This window comes from Haemorhous mexicanus, chromosome 38 (assembly GCF_027477595.1).
Source record: "Haemorhous mexicanus isolate bHaeMex1 chromosome 38, bHaeMex1.pri, whole genome shotgun sequence".
Lineage (NCBI taxonomy): Eukaryota > Metazoa > Chordata > Aves > Passeriformes > Fringillidae > Haemorhous > Haemorhous mexicanus.
Window position 1 is genome coordinate 34,409 of NC_082378.1, and position 17,609 is coordinate 52,017.

The 17,609-nt window shown below is 54.4% G+C and overlaps 1 protein-coding gene and 1 long non-coding RNA gene across 51 annotated transcripts in view; one reads left to right on the forward strand and one right to left on the reverse strand.

Moving 5' to 3' along the window:
• Window positions 1-17,609, reverse strand: part of LOC132341308 (E3 ubiquitin-protein ligase BRE1B-like) — a 67,801-nt gene that overhangs the window by 23,174 nt on the left and 27,018 nt on the right. For all 50 annotated transcript variants that reach the window (XM_059872764.1, XM_059872738.1, XM_059872762.1 and 47 more), the window contains 6 exons: window positions 16,897-17,016; window positions 14,317-14,496; window positions 9,946-10,081; window positions 6,639-6,760; window positions 4,174-4,658; window positions 1,524-1,641 (listed from right to left, as the gene is read on the reverse strand). In XM_059872764.1, coding sequence (XP_059728747.1) covers window positions 1,524-1,641; window positions 4,174-4,658; window positions 6,639-6,760; window positions 9,946-10,081; window positions 14,317-14,496; window positions 16,897-17,016 — 1,161 coding nt within the window. The remainder of the gene's footprint in view (window positions 1-1,523; window positions 1,642-4,173; window positions 4,659-6,638; window positions 6,761-9,945; window positions 10,082-14,316; window positions 14,497-16,896; window positions 17,017-17,609) is intronic.
• LOC132341309 (uncharacterized) overlaps window positions 9,509-17,609 on the forward strand; it is a 31,994-nt gene continuing 23,893 nt past the window's right edge. The window contains exon 1 of the long non-coding RNA XR_009490151.1: window positions 9,509-9,531. This is a non-coding gene — a long non-coding RNA (uncharacterized LOC132341309). The remainder of the gene's footprint in view (window positions 9,532-17,609) is intronic.

The following is a 17,609-nucleotide window of genomic DNA, read 5'->3' on the forward strand; positions in this document are numbered from 1 at the left end:
ACTTTCTTTAATTAATCATTAATTAATCATTGCTTAATCATTGATTAGTAATGATTTAGTTGTTTCACCTAATTAACTCCTAATTAGCATTCGTCCACAGCACTAATGATCCCCTAATTAGCGTTAATTAGCATTAATTAGCACTAATTACCCCACTCCATCCCTTTTTCTGCCTTGTCTAATTAATGAGCAACAACTCATTAAGCACTAATTAAGACACATCACTCTACAAACCGAACCTGAGGCATTAATGACCCCCTAATTAGTGCTAATTATCTTTAATTAGTGCTAATTATCGCTAATTAACCTCATTCCATCCCTTTTTCTGCCTTGCCTAATTAACGAACAGCTCATTAACCCCTAATTAACATGCCTCATCCTTCAAAATGAACCCGTGGTGCTAATAACCCCCTAATTAACATTAATTAGCATTAATTAGCACTAACTACCCTACATTCATTCCTTTTCCTGCCTTGCCTAATTAACAAGTAATAACTCATTAACTCCTAATTAAGATGCATCACTCCACAAACCAAACCCGTGGCATTAATGACCCCCTAATTAGCGTTAATTAGCGTTAATTAACACTAATTATCAATTATTAATCCCATTTCACCCCTTTTTCTGCTGTGCCTAATTAACAAGCAACAGCTCATTAACCCCTAATTAAGATGCGTCACTCCATAAACCAAACCGGTGGCGTTAATGACCCCCTAGTTAACGTTAATTAGCATTAATTATCACTAATTATCGCTAATTAATCCCATTTCATCCCTTTTTCTCCGTTACCTAATTAACAACCAACAACTCATTAACCCCTAATTAAGATGCATCACTCCACAAACTCAACCTGTGGCCTTAATGACTCCCTAATTAGCGTTAATTAGCTATAATTAACACTAATCATCGCTAATTAATCCTATTTAATCCCTTTTTTCAGCCTTGCCTAATTAACCAACAGCTCATTAACCCCTAATTAAGATGCATCACCCCACAAACCAAACCCGTGGTGCGAATAACCCCTAATTAGCAATAATTAGCTATAATTAACACTAATCATCGCTAATTAATCCCATTTAATCCCTTTTTTCGGCCTTGCCTAATTAACCAACAACTCATTAACCCCTAATTAAGATGCACCATGCCACAAACTGCACCCGTGGCGTTAATGACTCCCTAATTAGCGTTAATTAGCTATAATTAACACTAATCATCGCTAATTAATCCCATTTAATCCCTTTTTTCAGCCTTGCCTAATTAACCAACAACTCATTAACCCCTAATTAAGATGCATCACTCCACAAACCAAACCCGTGGCGTTAATGACTCCCTAATTAGCGTTAATTAGCTATAATTAACACTAATCATCGCTAATTAATCCCATTTAATCCCTTATTTCAGCCTTGCCTAATTAACCAACAGCTCATTACCCCCTAATTAAGACGCCTCATCCCCCGAATGGCCCCTGTGGTTCTCGTGGCCCCCCCGATTAGCATTAATTAGCGTTAATTAGCGCTAATTACCTCGGCCTTGCTCTTCCTCTCGGCGGCCATCAGCGTCACCTTGTCGCGCTGCTCCTTGGGCGCCGACTTGTACATGTCCAGCAGCAGCTTCATCTCCTTCTGGTTCTCCTGCGCCTTCCTGCCGCCATTTCCATCTCATTTGCATCTCATTTGCATATTCAGAAAGTACCACGCCCCTTGCTTTGGCTCCACCCTTTTTTTCCGCCCCAAATCCCCCCAAAATTGGCCCCATAGGACCCCAAAATTTATCCCCTTCTGGTTCTACTGTGCCTTCGTCACGGCTATTTGCATCTCATTTGCATATTCAGAATGGCCACACCCCTTGCTTTGGTTCTGCTCCTTTAATTTCACCAAAACCCCCAAAAATTGACCCCAAAAATCCCAAACTGACCCCAAATTTCATCTCCTTCTGCTTCTCCTGCGCCTTCCTGGCCGCCATTTCCATCTCGTTTGCATCTCATTTGCATATTCAGAAAGTACCACGCCCCTTTGTTTGGCTCCACCCCTTTCGTTCCGCCCCAAATCCCCCCAAAATTGGCCCCAAAGGACCCCCAAATTTTATCCCCTTCTGGATCTGCTGTGCCTTCATCATGGCTATTTGCATCTCATTTGCATATTCAGAATAACCACACCCCTTGCTTTGGTTCTACTCCTTTAATTTCACCCAAACCCCCCAAAATTGACCCCAAAAATCCCAAACTGACCCCAAATTTCATCTCCTTCTGGTTCTCCTGCGCCTTCCTGACGGCCGTTTCCATCTCATTTGCATCTCATTTGCATATTTGGAAAGCACCACGCCCCTCTGTTTGGCTCCACCCCTTTCGTTCCGCCCCAAAACCCCCAAAATTGACCCCGAAGGACCCCAAAATTCGACCCCAAATTTATTCCCCTTGGCCTTCTTGTCATGCATTTGCATCTCATTTGCATATTCAGAATGACCACACCCCTTGCTTTGGTTCTACCCCCTGAATTTCACCAAAACCCCCAAAAATTGACCCCAAAAATCCCAAACTGACCCCAAATTTCATCTCCTTCTGGTTCTCCTGCACCTTCCTGATGGCCATTTGCATCTCATTTGCATCTCATTTGCATATTCAGAAAGCACCACGCCCCTCTGTTTGGCTCCACCCCTTTCGTTCCGCCCCAAAACCCCCAAAAATTGGCCCCAAAGGACCCCAAAATTCGACCCCAAATTTTATCCCCTTCCGGCTCTCCTGTGCCTTCATCACGGCTATTTGCATCTCATTTGCATATTCAGAATGGCCACGCCCCTTGCTTTGGTTCTAATCCCTGAATTTCACCCAAACCCCCCCAAAAATTGACCTCAAAAATCCCAAACTGACCCCAAATTTCATCTCCTTTTATGTCCCCTGCGCCTCCCAGCTGCCATTTGCATCTCATTTGCATAATTTAACAAGCCCGCACCTCTATTTGGCTCCGCCCCCCTTTAATTTCACCCCAAACCCCCCAAATTTGACCCTGAAGGACCCCAAAAATCAACCCCAGAATTCCTCTCCTGCTTCCCCCGCACCTTTCTGCTGTCATTTGCATCTCATTTGCATCTCATTTGCATAAATAGCCCTCAATTCCTCTCTAAGCCAACTTCATATGCCCCAAATTCCAACTAAAATGCCCCAAAATCCCCCAAAATTGCCCCAAAATCTCTCGACCCTCCCAAGATCCCTCCTCCCCCAAAAATCCATCCCCCTCATTAGCATCTCATTTGCATAACTATCCCTTTAACATCTCCCAAACCCTTTAAAACTCGCTCTAAAATCCCTCTAAAATGTCCCAAAATCCCCCAAAATCCTCCTAAAATCCCCCCAAAACCTCCCAAGACCCCTCCCCAAACCCTCCCACACCCTCATTAGCATCTCATTTGCATAAATATCCCTTTAACGTCCCCCAAACCCTTTAAAACTCGCTCTAAAATCCCTCTAAAATGTCCCAAAATCCCCCAAAATCCTCCTAAAATCCCCCCAAAACCTCCCAAGACCCCTCCCCAAACCCTCCCACACCCTCATTAGCATCTCATTTGCATAAATACCCCTTTAGTGCTCCCCGAGCCACCTTCATATGCCCCAAATTCCCTCTAAAATGCCCCAAAATCCCCGAAAATCTCCCTGAAATCTCTTGACACCCTCCCAAGACCCCTCCCCCCAAAACCCACATCCCTTATTAGCATCTCATTTGCATAAATATCTCTTTAATACCCCGAAATCCCCTCAAAATCCCCCTAAAATTTCCTAAAATCCCCCAAAATTTGCCTAAAATCTCTGCACACCCTCCCAAGACCCCTCCCCAAACCCTCCCACGCCCCTTATTAGCATCTCATTTGCATAATCATCCCTTTAGCGCCCCCAAACCCCTCCCACCTCCCCCCAAAACTCCCCTAAAATTTCCTAAAATCCCCCAAAATTTGCCTAAAATCCCCCCAAAACCTCCCAAGACCCCTCCCCAAACCCCCCGACACCCCTCATTAGCATCTCATTTGCATAACCACCCCTTTAAGACGCCCCAACCCCCTCCCAACTCCCTCTAAAATCCCCCCAAAATGCCCCAAATTCCCCCCAATTTTCCCTTGGCCCCCCCAGCCCCCCTCCCAAGCCCCTCATTAGCATCTCATTAGCATAGCCCCGCCCCCACTCACTTTAGCTCCGCCCTCAGCTGCTTCAGCACCTCCGAGTCCTTCTTCTTGCCCTCCTCGGCTCCGCCCTTGGGCCGCTCCCGCCCCTCCCCCCGCGCCCCTCCCCCCGCCCCCCGCTCGGGGCGGGGCCTGGGAGGGGGCGGAGCCGGCGGCCGGGGAGGGGGCGGGGCTTGGGGAGCCTGGGAGGGGGCGGGGTTTGGGGCGGGGGAGGGGCCGGGTGGCTCCTCCTCTTCCTCCTTGGGTGGGGGAGGGGCGGCTTTAGGGGGAGGGTCCTGAGAGGGGGCGGGGCCGGAAGAGGCCACGCCCTCTTTGTCGTCAGATGTGGGAGGGGCAGGGGTGGGGGGAGGGGTTTCTTCAGGGGGAGGGGCAGAGCTTGAGGGGGCGGGGCCGGAGGCGGAAGAGGAGGCGGAGCTTGAGGAGGAGGGGGGAGGGGGTGGGGGAGGGGCGGGGGTGGGTGGGGGAGGGGCGCCGCTGGCCTGGAGGCGGAGCTGGAAGAGAAAAGGGGGAGGAGTCAGGGGGACAGGCCCGTTAAATTGGACTGCAAACATCTAAGCCACGCCCCTTTGTGGCCACACCCACCCATGCTTAAAGGAGCCACAGCCCATTTTTTTTTTAGGCCACGCCCCTTTAGCTGGTCCCACCTGTCTCTTAAAGGGGCCAGACACAATTTCCTTAAGCCACGCCCCCTCTGAAAAGAGCCACACCCATGCAAAAAGAGGCCACACCCACTCTTAAAGGGACCACACCCCTTTTAAGGACACCACAGCGCTCTTAAAGGGGCCGCAATCCCTTTTAAAGTGGCCACACCCACTCCTAGAGGAACCACACCCCTCTAAAGAGACCACACCCACTCAAAACAAAGCCACACCCCCTCCACACAGAACCACACCCCTCTCAAAGGGGCCACACCCACTCTTCAGGTGATCAAGCCCTCCTCTTAAAGGTACCGCACCCCTATTAAAGAGACCAGGTGACTCTTAAACCACACCCCTTAAAGCCACACCCCCAGGGGTTTTGAGGCCACGCCCACCCAGGCGAGGCCCCGCCCACCTTGTTGATCTCGGCCTGCACCTCGCGCAGCTTGTGCTGGTTATTTAAGCCACACCCCCTCTTATAGGAGCCACACCCCTTTAGGCCACACCCGCGGGTATTTTAGCTCCACCCACCCAGGTGAGGCCACGCCCCCCCAGCAGGTGTGGCCCCGCCCAGCTTGTTGATCTTGGCCTGCACCTTGCGTAGCTTGTGCTGGCTCTTTAAGCCACACCCCTCCTAACAGAACCACACCCCTTAAAGCCACACCCCTGGGTTTTTGGGCTCCGCCCACCCAGGTGAGGCCCCGCCCACCTTGTTGATCTTGGCCTGCACCCCGCGCAGCTTGCGCTGGTTATTTAAGCCACACCCCCTCTCATAGGAGCCACACCCCTTAAAGACACATCCCCGGTTTTTTGGGCTCCACCCATCCAGGTGAGGCCACGCCCACCTTATTGATTTCAGCCTGCACCTTGCGCAGCTTGTGGTGGTTGTTTAAGCCACACCCCCTCTTAAAAGAACCACACCCCTCCTAACAGAACCACACCCCTTAAAGCCACTCCCCCGGGTATTTTGGCTCCACCCTCCCAGGTGAGGCCCCGCCCCCCAGGTGAGGCCCCGCCCACCTTGTTGATCTCGGCCTGCACCTCGCGCAGCTTGCGCTGGTTATTTAAGCCACACCCCCTCTTAAGGGAACCACACCCCCTCTTAAAGGAGCCACACCCCTTAAAGCCACCCCCCCGGGTATTTTGGCTCCACCCGCCCAGGTGAGGCCCCGCCCCCCAGGTGAGGCCCCGCCCACCTTGTTGATCTCGGCCGGCACCTCGCGCAGCTTGCGCTGGTTATTTAAGCCACACCCCCTCTCACAGGAGCCACACCCTTTCTTAAAGTAACCACACCCCTTAAAGCCACACCCCCGGGTATTTGGGCTCCACCCGCCCAGGTGAGGCCCCGCCCCCCAGCAGGTGAGGCCCCGCCCACCTTGTTGATCTCGGCCTGCACCTCGCGCAGCTTGCGCTGGCTTCTTTAAGCCACACCCCCTCTTAAGGGAACCACACCCCTTAAAGCCACACCCCCGGGTTTTTGGGCTCCACCCACCCAGGTGAGGCCCCGCCCGCCCAGGTGAGGCCCCGCCCACCTTGTTGATCTCGGCCTGCACCTCGCGCAGCTTGCGCTGGTTAGGCCACACCCCTCCTAACAGAACCACACCCCTTAAAGCCACACCCGCGGGTATTTTGGCTCCACCCGCCCAGGTGAGGCCACGCCCACCCAGGTGAGGCCCCGCCCACCTTGTTGATCTCGGCCTGCACCTCGCGCAGCTTGCGCTGGTTAGGCCACACCCCTCCTAACAGAACCACACCCCTTAAAGCCACACCCACAGGTATTTTGGCTCCGCCCACCCAGGTGAGGCCCCGCCCCCCAGGTGAGGCCCCGCCCACCTTGTTGATCTCGGCCTGCACCTCGCGCAGCTTGCGCTTGTAGCGCTGCACGTCGCCCTTGAGCTGGTGGTTGTGGTTCTGCAGGGAGCTGATCAGGTGGCGCATCTCGCGGTTAATGGGGCCTGCCGCACAGGTGGGGGGCGGGGAGACAGGTGAGGGACAGGTGGGGGAACACAGGTGGGACAGGTGGGACAGGTGAGACAGGTGAGACAGGTGAGGGACAGGGGAGAGACAGGGGAGGGACAGGTGGGACAGGTGAGACAGGTGAGACAGGTGAGGGACAGGTGAGGGACAGGTGAGGGACAGGGGAGACAGGTGAGGGACAGGTGAGGGACAGGGGAGACAGGTGAGGGACAGGTAAGGGACAGGGGAGACAGGTGAGGGACAGGTGAGACAGGTGAGGGACAGGTAAGGGACAGGTGAGGGACAGGTGAGGGACAGGTGAGACAGGTGAGGGACAGGTGAGACAGGTGAGGGACAGGTGAGGGACAGGGAAGACAGGGGAGACAAGTGAGGGACAGGGGAGACAGGTGAGGGACAGAGGAGAGACAGGTGAGGGACAGGGGAGGGACAGGGGAGGGACAGGTGGGACAGGTGAGACAGGTGAGACAGGTGAGAGACAGGTGAGAGACAGGTGAGACAGGTGAGACAGGTGAGGGAACAGGGGAGACAGCGCAGGGGAGATGGGGGAGGGACAGGTGAGACAGGTGAGACAGGTGAGACAAGTGAAGGACAGGTGAGAGACAGGTGAGACAGGTGAAGGACAGGGAAGACAGGTGAGGGACAGGGGAGACAGGTGAGGGACAGGTGAGACAGGACAGGTGAGATGGGGGAGGGACAGGTGAGACAGGACAGGTGAGACAGCACAGGTGAGACAGCACAAGAGACACAGCACAGGTGAGACAGGTGACATACAGGGCAGACAGCGCAGGGGAGATGGCGGAGAGGTGACACAGCACAGGTGACACAGCACAGGTGAGACAGCACAGGTGAGACAGCACAGGTGAGACAACGCAAGGGAGATGGAGCAGGTGAGACAGGGCAGGTGACACAGCACAGGGGTGACAGGTGAGATGGGGGAGACAGCACAGGTGAGATGGGGCAGGGACAGGTGAGATGGGACAGGTGAGACGGGGAGAGACAGGTGAGACAGGACAGGTGAGATGGGGGAAGGACAGGTGAGACAGGACAGGTGAGATGGGGGAGGGACAGGTGAGACAGCACAGGTGAGACAGGAAAGGGACAGGTGAGACAGGTGAGATACAGGTGAGACAAGTGAGACACACACAGGTGAGACAGCCAAGACCGGTGAGACCACACAGGTGAGATGGTGCCCCCCAGATGCCCCCAGGTACCCCAGGTGTGCCCAGATGCTCTCCTCACCTGCCCAGATGTATCCCAGGTGTGCCCAGATACCCCAAGGTGTACCCCCAGGTGCCCCAAGGTGTGCTCAGGTACCCCCAGATGCCCCCAGGTGTGCCCAGGTGTGTCCCAAGGGATCCCAGGTGCCCCCAGGTGTGCCCAGGTGTGTCCCAATGGATCCCAGGTGCCCCCAGGTGTGCCCAGGTGTGTCCCAATGGATCCCAGGTGTGCCCAGGTGTGCCCAGGTGTGTCCCAATGGATCCCAGGTGCACCCAGGTGTGCCCAGGTGTGTCCCAATGGATCCCAGGTGTGCCCAGGTGCCCCCAGGTGTGCCCAGGTGTGCCCAGGTGTGCCCAGGAGCCCCAAGGTGTGCCCAGGTGTGTCCCAATGGATCCCAGGTGTGCCCAGGTGTGCCCAGGTGTGTCCCAATGGATCCCAGGTGCCCCCAGGTGTGCCCAGGTGTGTCCCAATGGATCCCAGGTGCCCCCAGGTGTGCCCAGGTGTGTCCCAATGGATCCCAGGTGCCCCCAGGTGTGCCCAGGTGTGCCCCAATGGATCCCAGGTGCCCCCAGGTGTGCCCAGGTGTGTCCCAATGGATCCCAGGTGTGCCCAGGTGAGTCCAGGTGTGCCAAGGAGCCCCCAGGTACCCCCAGATGCCCCCAGGTGTGCCCAGGTGTGCCCCAATGGATCCCAGGTACCCCCAGATGCCCCCAGGTGTGCCCAGGTGTGTCCCAATGGATCCCAGGTGTGCCCAGGTGTGTCCCAATGGATCCCAGGTGTGCCCAGGTGTGCCCCAATGGATCCCAGGTGCCCCCAGGTGTGCCCAGGTGTGTCCCAATGGATCCCAGGTGTGCCCAGGTGTGTCCCAAGGGATCCCAGGTGTGCCCAGGTGTGCCCCAATGGATCCCAGGTGCCCCCAGGTGTGCCCAGGTGTGCCCCAATGGATCCCAGATGCCCCCAGGTGTGCCCAGGTGTGCCCCAATGGATCCCAGGTGCCCCCAGGTGTGCCCAGGTGTGCCCAGGTGTGTCCCAATGGATCCCAGGTACCCCCAGGTGTGCCCAGGTGTGCCCCAATGGATCCCAGGGGCCCCAGGTGTGCCCAGGTGTGTCCCAATGGATCCCAGGTACCCCCAGGTGTGCCCAGGTGTGCCCCAATGGATCCCAAGTGTGCCCAGGTGTGCCCAGGTGTGTCCCAATGGATCCCAGGTGCCCCCAGGTGTGTCCCAATGGATCCCAGGTGCCCCCAGGTGTGCCCAGGTGTGTCCCAATGGATCCCAGGTGCCCCCAGGTGAGCCCAGGTATGCCCAGGTGTGCCCAGGTGCCCCCAGGTGTGCCCAGGTGTGCCCCAATGGATCCCAGGTGTGCCCAGGTGAGTCCAGGTGTGTCCCAATGGATCCCAGGTGTGCCCAGGTGCCCCAAGGTGTGCCCAGGTGCCCCCCAGGAGCCTCCAGGTATCCCCAGCTGTACCCAGGTGTGCCCAGGTGAGCCCAGGTGTGCCCAGCCACCCCCAGGTGTGCCCAGGTGTGCCCAGGTGCCCCCAGGTGTGCCCAGGTGCCCCCAGGTGTGCCCAGGTGAGCCCAGGTGTGCCCAGCCACCCCCAGGTGTGCCCAGGTGTGTCCCAATGGATCCCAGGTGCCCTCAGGTGTGCCCAGGTGCCCCCAGGTGAGCCCAGGTGCCCCCAGGTGTGCCCAGGTGTGTCCCAATGGATCCCAGGTGCCCCCAGGTGTGCCCAGGTGTGCCCCAATGGATCCCAGGTGCCCCCAGGTGTGCCCAGGTGTGTCCCAATGGATCCCAGGTGTGCCCAGGTGTGCCCAGGTGTGTCCCAATGGATCCCAGGTGCCCCCAGGTGTGCCCAGGTGAGCCCAGGTGTGCCCAGCCACCCCCAGGTGCCCCCAGGTGCCCCCAGGTGTGCCCAGGTGTGCCCAGGTGTGCCGCTGCCCCTCACCCGCCTGCTCGTTGGCCGCCAGGTTCTGCTCGAACTCGATGCGCAGCATCTCGTACTCCTTGCGCACCTGGGCCAGCGTGTCCTCCAGCTGGATCACCTCCGTGCGCAGCCGCTTCTGCACCCCCAGCTCGTCGCTCTGGAACGTTCCGGAAACTTCCTTTCAGGTTAGGAATTTCTAGGATTTTTGGGGGAATTTTTTGGGATTTTTTGGGATTTTTTGGGATTTTTTTGGAATTTTTGGGGATTTTCAATGAATTTTTTCCTTTTTTCCGGACATCAACCTCAGGTGCTCAAAATGGCCGCCGGCCGCCATCTTGGGTGAGGCATGATGGGATTGATGGAACCAGCGGCCATCTTGGGTGAGGCATGATGGGATTGATGGTGCTGGCGGCCATCTTGGGTGAGGCATGATGGGATTTATGTCAGTCAGCCATATTGGATGAGGCATTATGGGATTGACGGCACTGGCGGCCATCTTGGATTAGGAATTCTGGGATTGATGGTACGGGTGGCCATACTGGACGAGGCATTATGGGATTGATGGCACCAGCGGCCATCTTGGATGAAGCATTATGGGACTGATGGTGCTGGCGGCCATCTTGGGTGAGGCATGATGGGATTTATGTCAGTCAGCCATACTGGATGAGGCATTATGGGATTGATGGCACTGGCAGCCATCTTGGATGAGGCATTACACGAATGATGGCACTGGCAGCCATCTTGGATAAAGCATTATGGGATTGATGGTGCTGGCAGCCATCTTGAATTAGGAATCATGGGATTGATGGTACCAGTGGCCATATTGGATGAGGCATTGTGGAACTGATGGCACTGGCAGCCATCTTGGATGAGGCATGATGGGATTTATGTCAGTCAGCCATATTGGATGAGGCATTATGGGATTGATGGTGCTGGCGGCCATCTTGGATGAGGCATGATGGGATTTATGTCAGTCAGCCATATTGGATGAGGCATTATGGGATTGATGGCAGTGGCGGCCATCTTGGATGAGGAATTATGGGATTGATGGTACGGGTGGCCATCTTGGATGAGGCATTATGGGAATGATGGCACCAGTAGCCATCTTGGATAAAGCATTATGGGATTGATGGCACTGGCAGCCATCTTGGATGAGGCATGATGGGATTGATGGAACCAGCAGCCATCTTGGATGAAGCACTATGGCATTGATGGAACCAGCGGCCATCTTGGATGAAGCATTATGGGATTGATGGTGCTGGCGGCCATCTTGGGTGAGGCATGATGGGATTTATGTCAGTCAGCCATATTGGATGAGGCATTATGGGATTGACGGCACTGGCGGCCATCTTGGATTAGGAATTCTGGGATTGATGGTACGGGTGGTCATCTTGGATGAGGCATTATGGAATTGATGGAACCAGCGGCCATCTTGGGTGAGGCATGATGGGATTGATGGAACCAGCGGCCATCTTGGATGAGGCATGATGGGATTGATGGAACCAGCGGCCATCTTGGATGAAGCACTATGGGATTGATGGTGCTGGCGGCCATCTTGGGTGAGGCATGATGGGATTTATGTCAGTCAGCCATATTGGATGAGGCATTATGGGATTTATGGCACTGGTGGCCATCTTGAATTAGGAATTATGGGATTGATGGTACTGGTGGCCATATTGGATGCAGCATTATGGGATTGATGGCACCAGCGGCCATCTTGGATGAAGCATTATGGGATTGATGGTGCTGGCGGCCATCTTGGACGAGGCATGACGGGATTTATGTCAGTCAGCCATATTGGATGAGGCATTACAGGATTGATGGCAGTGGCAGCCATCTTGCATTAGGAATTATGGGATTGATGGTACTGGTGGCCATATTGGATGAGGCATTATGGGATTGATGGCACCAGCGGCCATCTTGGATGAAGCATTATGGGATTGATGGTGCTGGCAGCCATCTTGGATGAGGCATGATGGGATTTATGTCAGTCAGCCATATTGGATGAAGCATTATGGGATTGATGGCACTGGCGGCCATCTTGGATTAGGAATTTTGGGATTGATGGTACTGGTGGCCATATTGGATGAGGCATTATGGGATTGATGCCACTGGCAGCCATCTTGGATGAGGCATTACACGAATGATGGCACTGGCAGCCATCTTGGATGAAGCATTATGGGATTGATGGTGCTGGCAGCCATCTTGAATTAGGAATCATGGGATTGATGGTACCAGTGGCCATATTGGATGAGGCATTGTGGGACTGATGGCACTGGCAGCCATCTTGGGTGAGGCATGATGGGATTTATGTCAGTCACCCATATTGGATGAGGCATTATGGGATTGACAGCACTGGCGGCCATCTTGGATTAGGAATTTTGGGATTGATGGTACAGGTGGCCATCTTGGATGAGGCATTATGGGAATGATGGCACCAGCAGCCATCTTGGATGAAGCATTGTGGGATTGATGGCACTGGCGGCCATCTTGGATAAAGCATTATGGGATCGATAGTGCTGGCAGCCATCTTGGATTAGGAATTATGGGAATGATGACACCGGCAGCCATCTTAGATAAAGCATTATGGGATTGATAGTGCTGGCAGCCATCTTGGATGAAGCATTTTGGGAATGATGGCACCAGCAGCCATCTTGGATGAAGCATTGTGGGTCTGATGGTGCCTACAGCCATCTTGGACGAGGCATTATGTGATTGATGGTGCCTACAGCCATCTTGGATGAGGCATTATGGGATTGATAGTACCAGCAGCCATCTTGGATGAGGCATTGTGTGATTGATGGTACTGGCAGCCATCTTGGATGAGGGATTATGGGATTGATGGCAGTCAGCCATCTTAGATGAAGCATTATGGGATTGATGGCAGTGGCAGCCATCTTGGATTGGAATTACTGTGATTTAAAGACTGTGCTCGATGTGGCGCAGGCGGCCATCTTGGATTAGGAATGATGGGATTTATGGCACTGGTGGCCATCTTAGATAAGGAATTATGGGATGCAAACACCACAAACCACCCCAGAACCCAACGGAACCCCCCAGGGGACACCTGGGCAGGTGAGGCCGCACGTCCACGTGCTCGATGTGGCACAGGCGGCCATCTTGGATTAGAAATTATGGGATTTATAGCACTGGTGGCCATCTTGGATTAGAAATTATGGGATTTATGGCACTGGTGGCCATCTTGGATTAGAAATTAAGGGATTTATGGCACTGGTGGCCATCTTGGATTAGGAATTATGGGATTGATGGCACTGGTGGCCATCTTGGATTAGGAATTATGGGATTGATGGCACCGGTGGTCATCTTGGATAAGAAATTATGGGATGTAAACACCTCAAACGACCCCAGAACCCAACGGGACCTCCTGGGGGACACCTGGGGGACACCTGGGCAGGTGAGGCCACACCTCCATGTGCTCGATGTGGCACAGGCGGCCATCTTGGATTAGAAATTATGGGATTGATGGCACTGGCGGCCATCTTGGATTAAAAATTATGGGATTCATGGCACTGGTGGCCATCTTGGATTAAAAATTATGGGATGTAAACACCTCAAACGACCCCAGAACCCAACGGGACCTCCTGGGGGACACCTGGGGACACCTGGGCAGGTGAGGCCACACCTCCATGTGCTCGATGTGGCACAGGCGGCCATCTTGGATTAGAAATTATGGGATTTATGGCACTGGTGGCCATCTTGGGTTAGGAATTATGGGATTGATGGCACTGGTGGCCATCTTGGATTAGGAATTATGGGATTGATGGCACTGGTGGCCATCTTGGATTAGGAATTATGGGATTGATGGCACTGGTGGCCATCTTGGATTAGAAATTATGGGATTCATGGCACTGGTGGCCATCTTGGATTAGAAATTATGGGATGTAAACCCTAAAACGACCCCAGAACCCACTGGGAACTCCTGGGGGACACCTGGGGACACCTGGGCAGGTGAGGCCGCACCTCCACGTGCTCGATGTGCCACTAGCGGCCATCTTGGATTAGGAATTAAGGGATTTATGGCACTGGTGGCCATCTTGGATTAGGCATTATGGGATTCATGGCACTGGTGGCCATCTTGGATTAGGAATTATGGGATTCATGGCACTGGTGGCCATCTTGGGTTAGGAATTATGAGATTGATGGCACTAGCGGCCATCTTAGATAAGAAATTATGGGATTCATGGCACTGGTGACCATCTTGGATTAGGAATTATGGGATTGATGGCACTGGCGGCCATCTTGGATTAGGAATTACGGGATTGATGGCACTGGCAGCCATCTTGGATAAGAAATTATGGGATGTAAACACCTCAAACAACCCCAGAACCCAACGGGACCTCCTGGGGGACACCTGGGCAGGTGAGGCCGCACCTCCATGTGCTCGATGTGGCGCAGGTGGCTGTTCTTGGTGGCCAGCAGCAGCGCCCGCGCCTCGTCCAGCTGCGTCTTCACCTGCAGGCTCTCGTGGTAGAGCAGCGAGAACTGCGACTGCAGCACCTTGTACTCCAGGGCCTCCTTCACCGCCTCCTCAGGTAACGAGCGCAGAGCCACCTGGGCAGGGACAGCACACCTGAGTGACACCTGAGGGACACCTGAGTGACACCTGTGACCTCCCTACACTGACTTAAGGCACACCGGAGTGACACCTGAATCACCTGAGGGACACCTCAATCACCTGAGTGACACCTGAGTGGCACCTGAGTCACCTGAGTGACGTCTGAGTGACATGTGGGACACCTGAGTCACCTGAGTGACACCTGCAGCACCTTGTACTCCAGGGCCTCCTCCACCACCTCAGGTAATGAGCGCAGAGCCACCTGGGCGGGGACAGCACACCTGAGTGACACCTGAGGGACACCTGAATCACCTGAGGGACACCTCAATCACCTGAGTGACACCTGAGTGGCACCTGAGTCACCTGTGACCTCCCTACGCTGACTTAAGGCACATCGGAGTGGCACCTGACTCACCTGAGGGACACCTCAATCACCTGAGTGACACCTGAGTGACACCTGAGTGACACCTGAGTGACACCTGAGTGACATGTGCAATACTTGAGTCACCTGTGACCTCCCTACACTGACTTAAGGCACACTGGAGTGACACCTGAGGGACACCTCAAGCACCTGAGTGACACCTGAGTGACACGTGGGACACCTGAGTCACCTGAGTGACACCTGCAGCACCTTGTACTCCAGGGCCTCCTTCACCGCCTCCTCAGGTAAGGAGCGCAGAGCCACCTGGGTGGGGACAGCACACCTGAGTGACACCTGAGCGGCACCTGAGTCACCTGAGTCACCTGTGACCTCCCTACACTGACTTAAGGCACATCGGAGTGGCACCTGACTCACCTGAGGGACACCTCAATCACCTGAGTGACACCTGAGTGACATGTGCAATACTTGAGTCACCTGTGACCTCCCTACACTGACTTAAGGCACACTGGAGTGACACCTGAGGGATACCTCAATCACCTGAGGGACACCTCAAGCACCTGAGTGACACCTGAGTGACATGTGGGACACCTGAGTCACCTGAGTGACACCTGAATTATCTGTGTTACACCTGAGTGACACCGGAGTCACCTGAGGGACACCTGAGTGACACCTGAATCACCTGAGGGACACCTGAGTCACCTGAGGGACACCTGAGTGACACCTGAGGGACACCTGAGTGACACCTGAGTCACCTGAAGGACACCTGAGGGACACCTGAGGGACACCTGAATCACCTGAGGGACACCTGAGTGACACCTGAGTCACCTAAGAGATACCTGAGGGACACCTGAGGGACACCTGAGTCACCTGAGTGACACCTGAGTGACACCTGAGTCACCTGAGGGACACCTGAGGGACACCTGAATCACCTGAGGAACACCTGAGTGACACCTGAGTGACACCTGAGGGACACCTGAGTGACACCTGAGGGACACCTGAGGGACACCTGAGTGACACCTGAGTCCCCAATGTCCCCAACCCCCCCCAAACGTCCCCAATGTCCCCAATGTCCCCAGTATCCCCGATGTCCCCTATGTCCCCTCAGTGTCACCTTGAGTCTCTCCTGGCCCCTGACACCCCAGATGTCCTCAATGTCCCCAAGTGTCCCCACCCCCTCCAACGTCCCCAGGTGTCCCCAACCCCCCCAATGTCCCCAGTGTCCCCCTAGTGTCACCTTGAGTCTCTCCTGTCCCCAATGTCCCCAGTGTCCCCAACCCCTCCAATGTCCCCAATGTCCCCAGGTGTCCCCAAATGTCCCCACCCCCCCCAATATCCCCAATGTCCCCGATGTCCCCTCAGTGTCACCTTGAGTCTCTCCTGTCCCCAATGTCCCCAAATGTCCCCAACCCCCCCAAATATCCCCAATGTCTGCAATGTCCCCAGATGACCCCTGACAACTCTGATGTCCCCAATGTCCCCAAATGTTCTCAAGTGTCCCCTCAATGTCACCTTGAGTCTCTCCTGTCCCCTGATGGCCCCAATGTCCCCAATGTCCCCAACCCCCCCAATGTCCCCAACCCCCCCAATGTCCCCAGGTGTCCCCAAATGTCACCTTGAGTCTCTCCTGGCCCCTGACACCCCAGATGTCCCCAGTGTCCCCAGGTGTCCCCAACCCCTCCAATGTCCCCAATGTCCCCAGGTGTCCCCGATGTCCCCGATGTCCCCAAATGTCACCTTGAGTCTCTCCTGTCCCCAATGTCCCCCGGTGTCCCCACCCCCCCCCGATGTCCCCAAATGTCACCTTGAGTCTCTCCTGGCCCCTGACACCCCAAATGTCCCCAACTCCCCCAATGTCCCCAACCCCCGCAGTGTCCCCAGTGTCCCCAATGTCCCCAGGTGTCCCAACCCCCCGAATGTCCCCGATGTCCCCTCAGTGTCACCTTGAGTCTCTCCTGTCCCCAATGTCCCCAGGTGTCCCCACCCCCCCGATGTCCCCGATGTCCCCAAATGTCACCTTGAGTCTCTCCTGGCCCCTGACGGCCGCCTGGAGCTCCAGCTGCAGCTTCTCCAGCTCGGCCATGCGGGAGTTGGCCAGCTCCTGGTTCCCCTCCAGCTCCGCGTTCAGCATCTCAAACTGGGCACAGACGGACCCAAAAACCCCAAAATTCACCCCAAAATTCCACAAAATCCCAAAATTCCACAAATTCCCCAAAAATCCCCAAAAATTTCCCAAAAAAATCCCCAAAAAATCCCAAAATTTGACCCAAATCCAACAAAATCTCACCCAAAATCTGTCCCAAGTTCAGCATCTCAAACTGGGCACAGAGCACCCAAAAACCCCAAAATTCACCCCAAAATTCCCTGGGGTCCCAAAATTCCACAAATTCCACAAAATTCCCAAAAAATCCCACAAAAAATCCCACAAAAAATCCCAAAATTTGACCCAAATCCACCCAAATCCCACCCAAAATCTGTCCCAAGTTCAGCATCTCAAACTGGGAACAAACGGACCCAAAAACCCCAAAATTCACCCCAAAATTCCCAGGGATTCCAAAATTCCACAAATTCCACAAAATCCCACAAAAATCCCACAAAAAATCCCAAAAAATCCCACAAAAAATCCCAAAATTTGACCCAAATCCATCCAAATCCCACCCAAAATTAGACCCAAGTTCAGCATCTCAAACTGGGCACAGAGCACCCAAAAATCCCAAAATTCACCCCAAA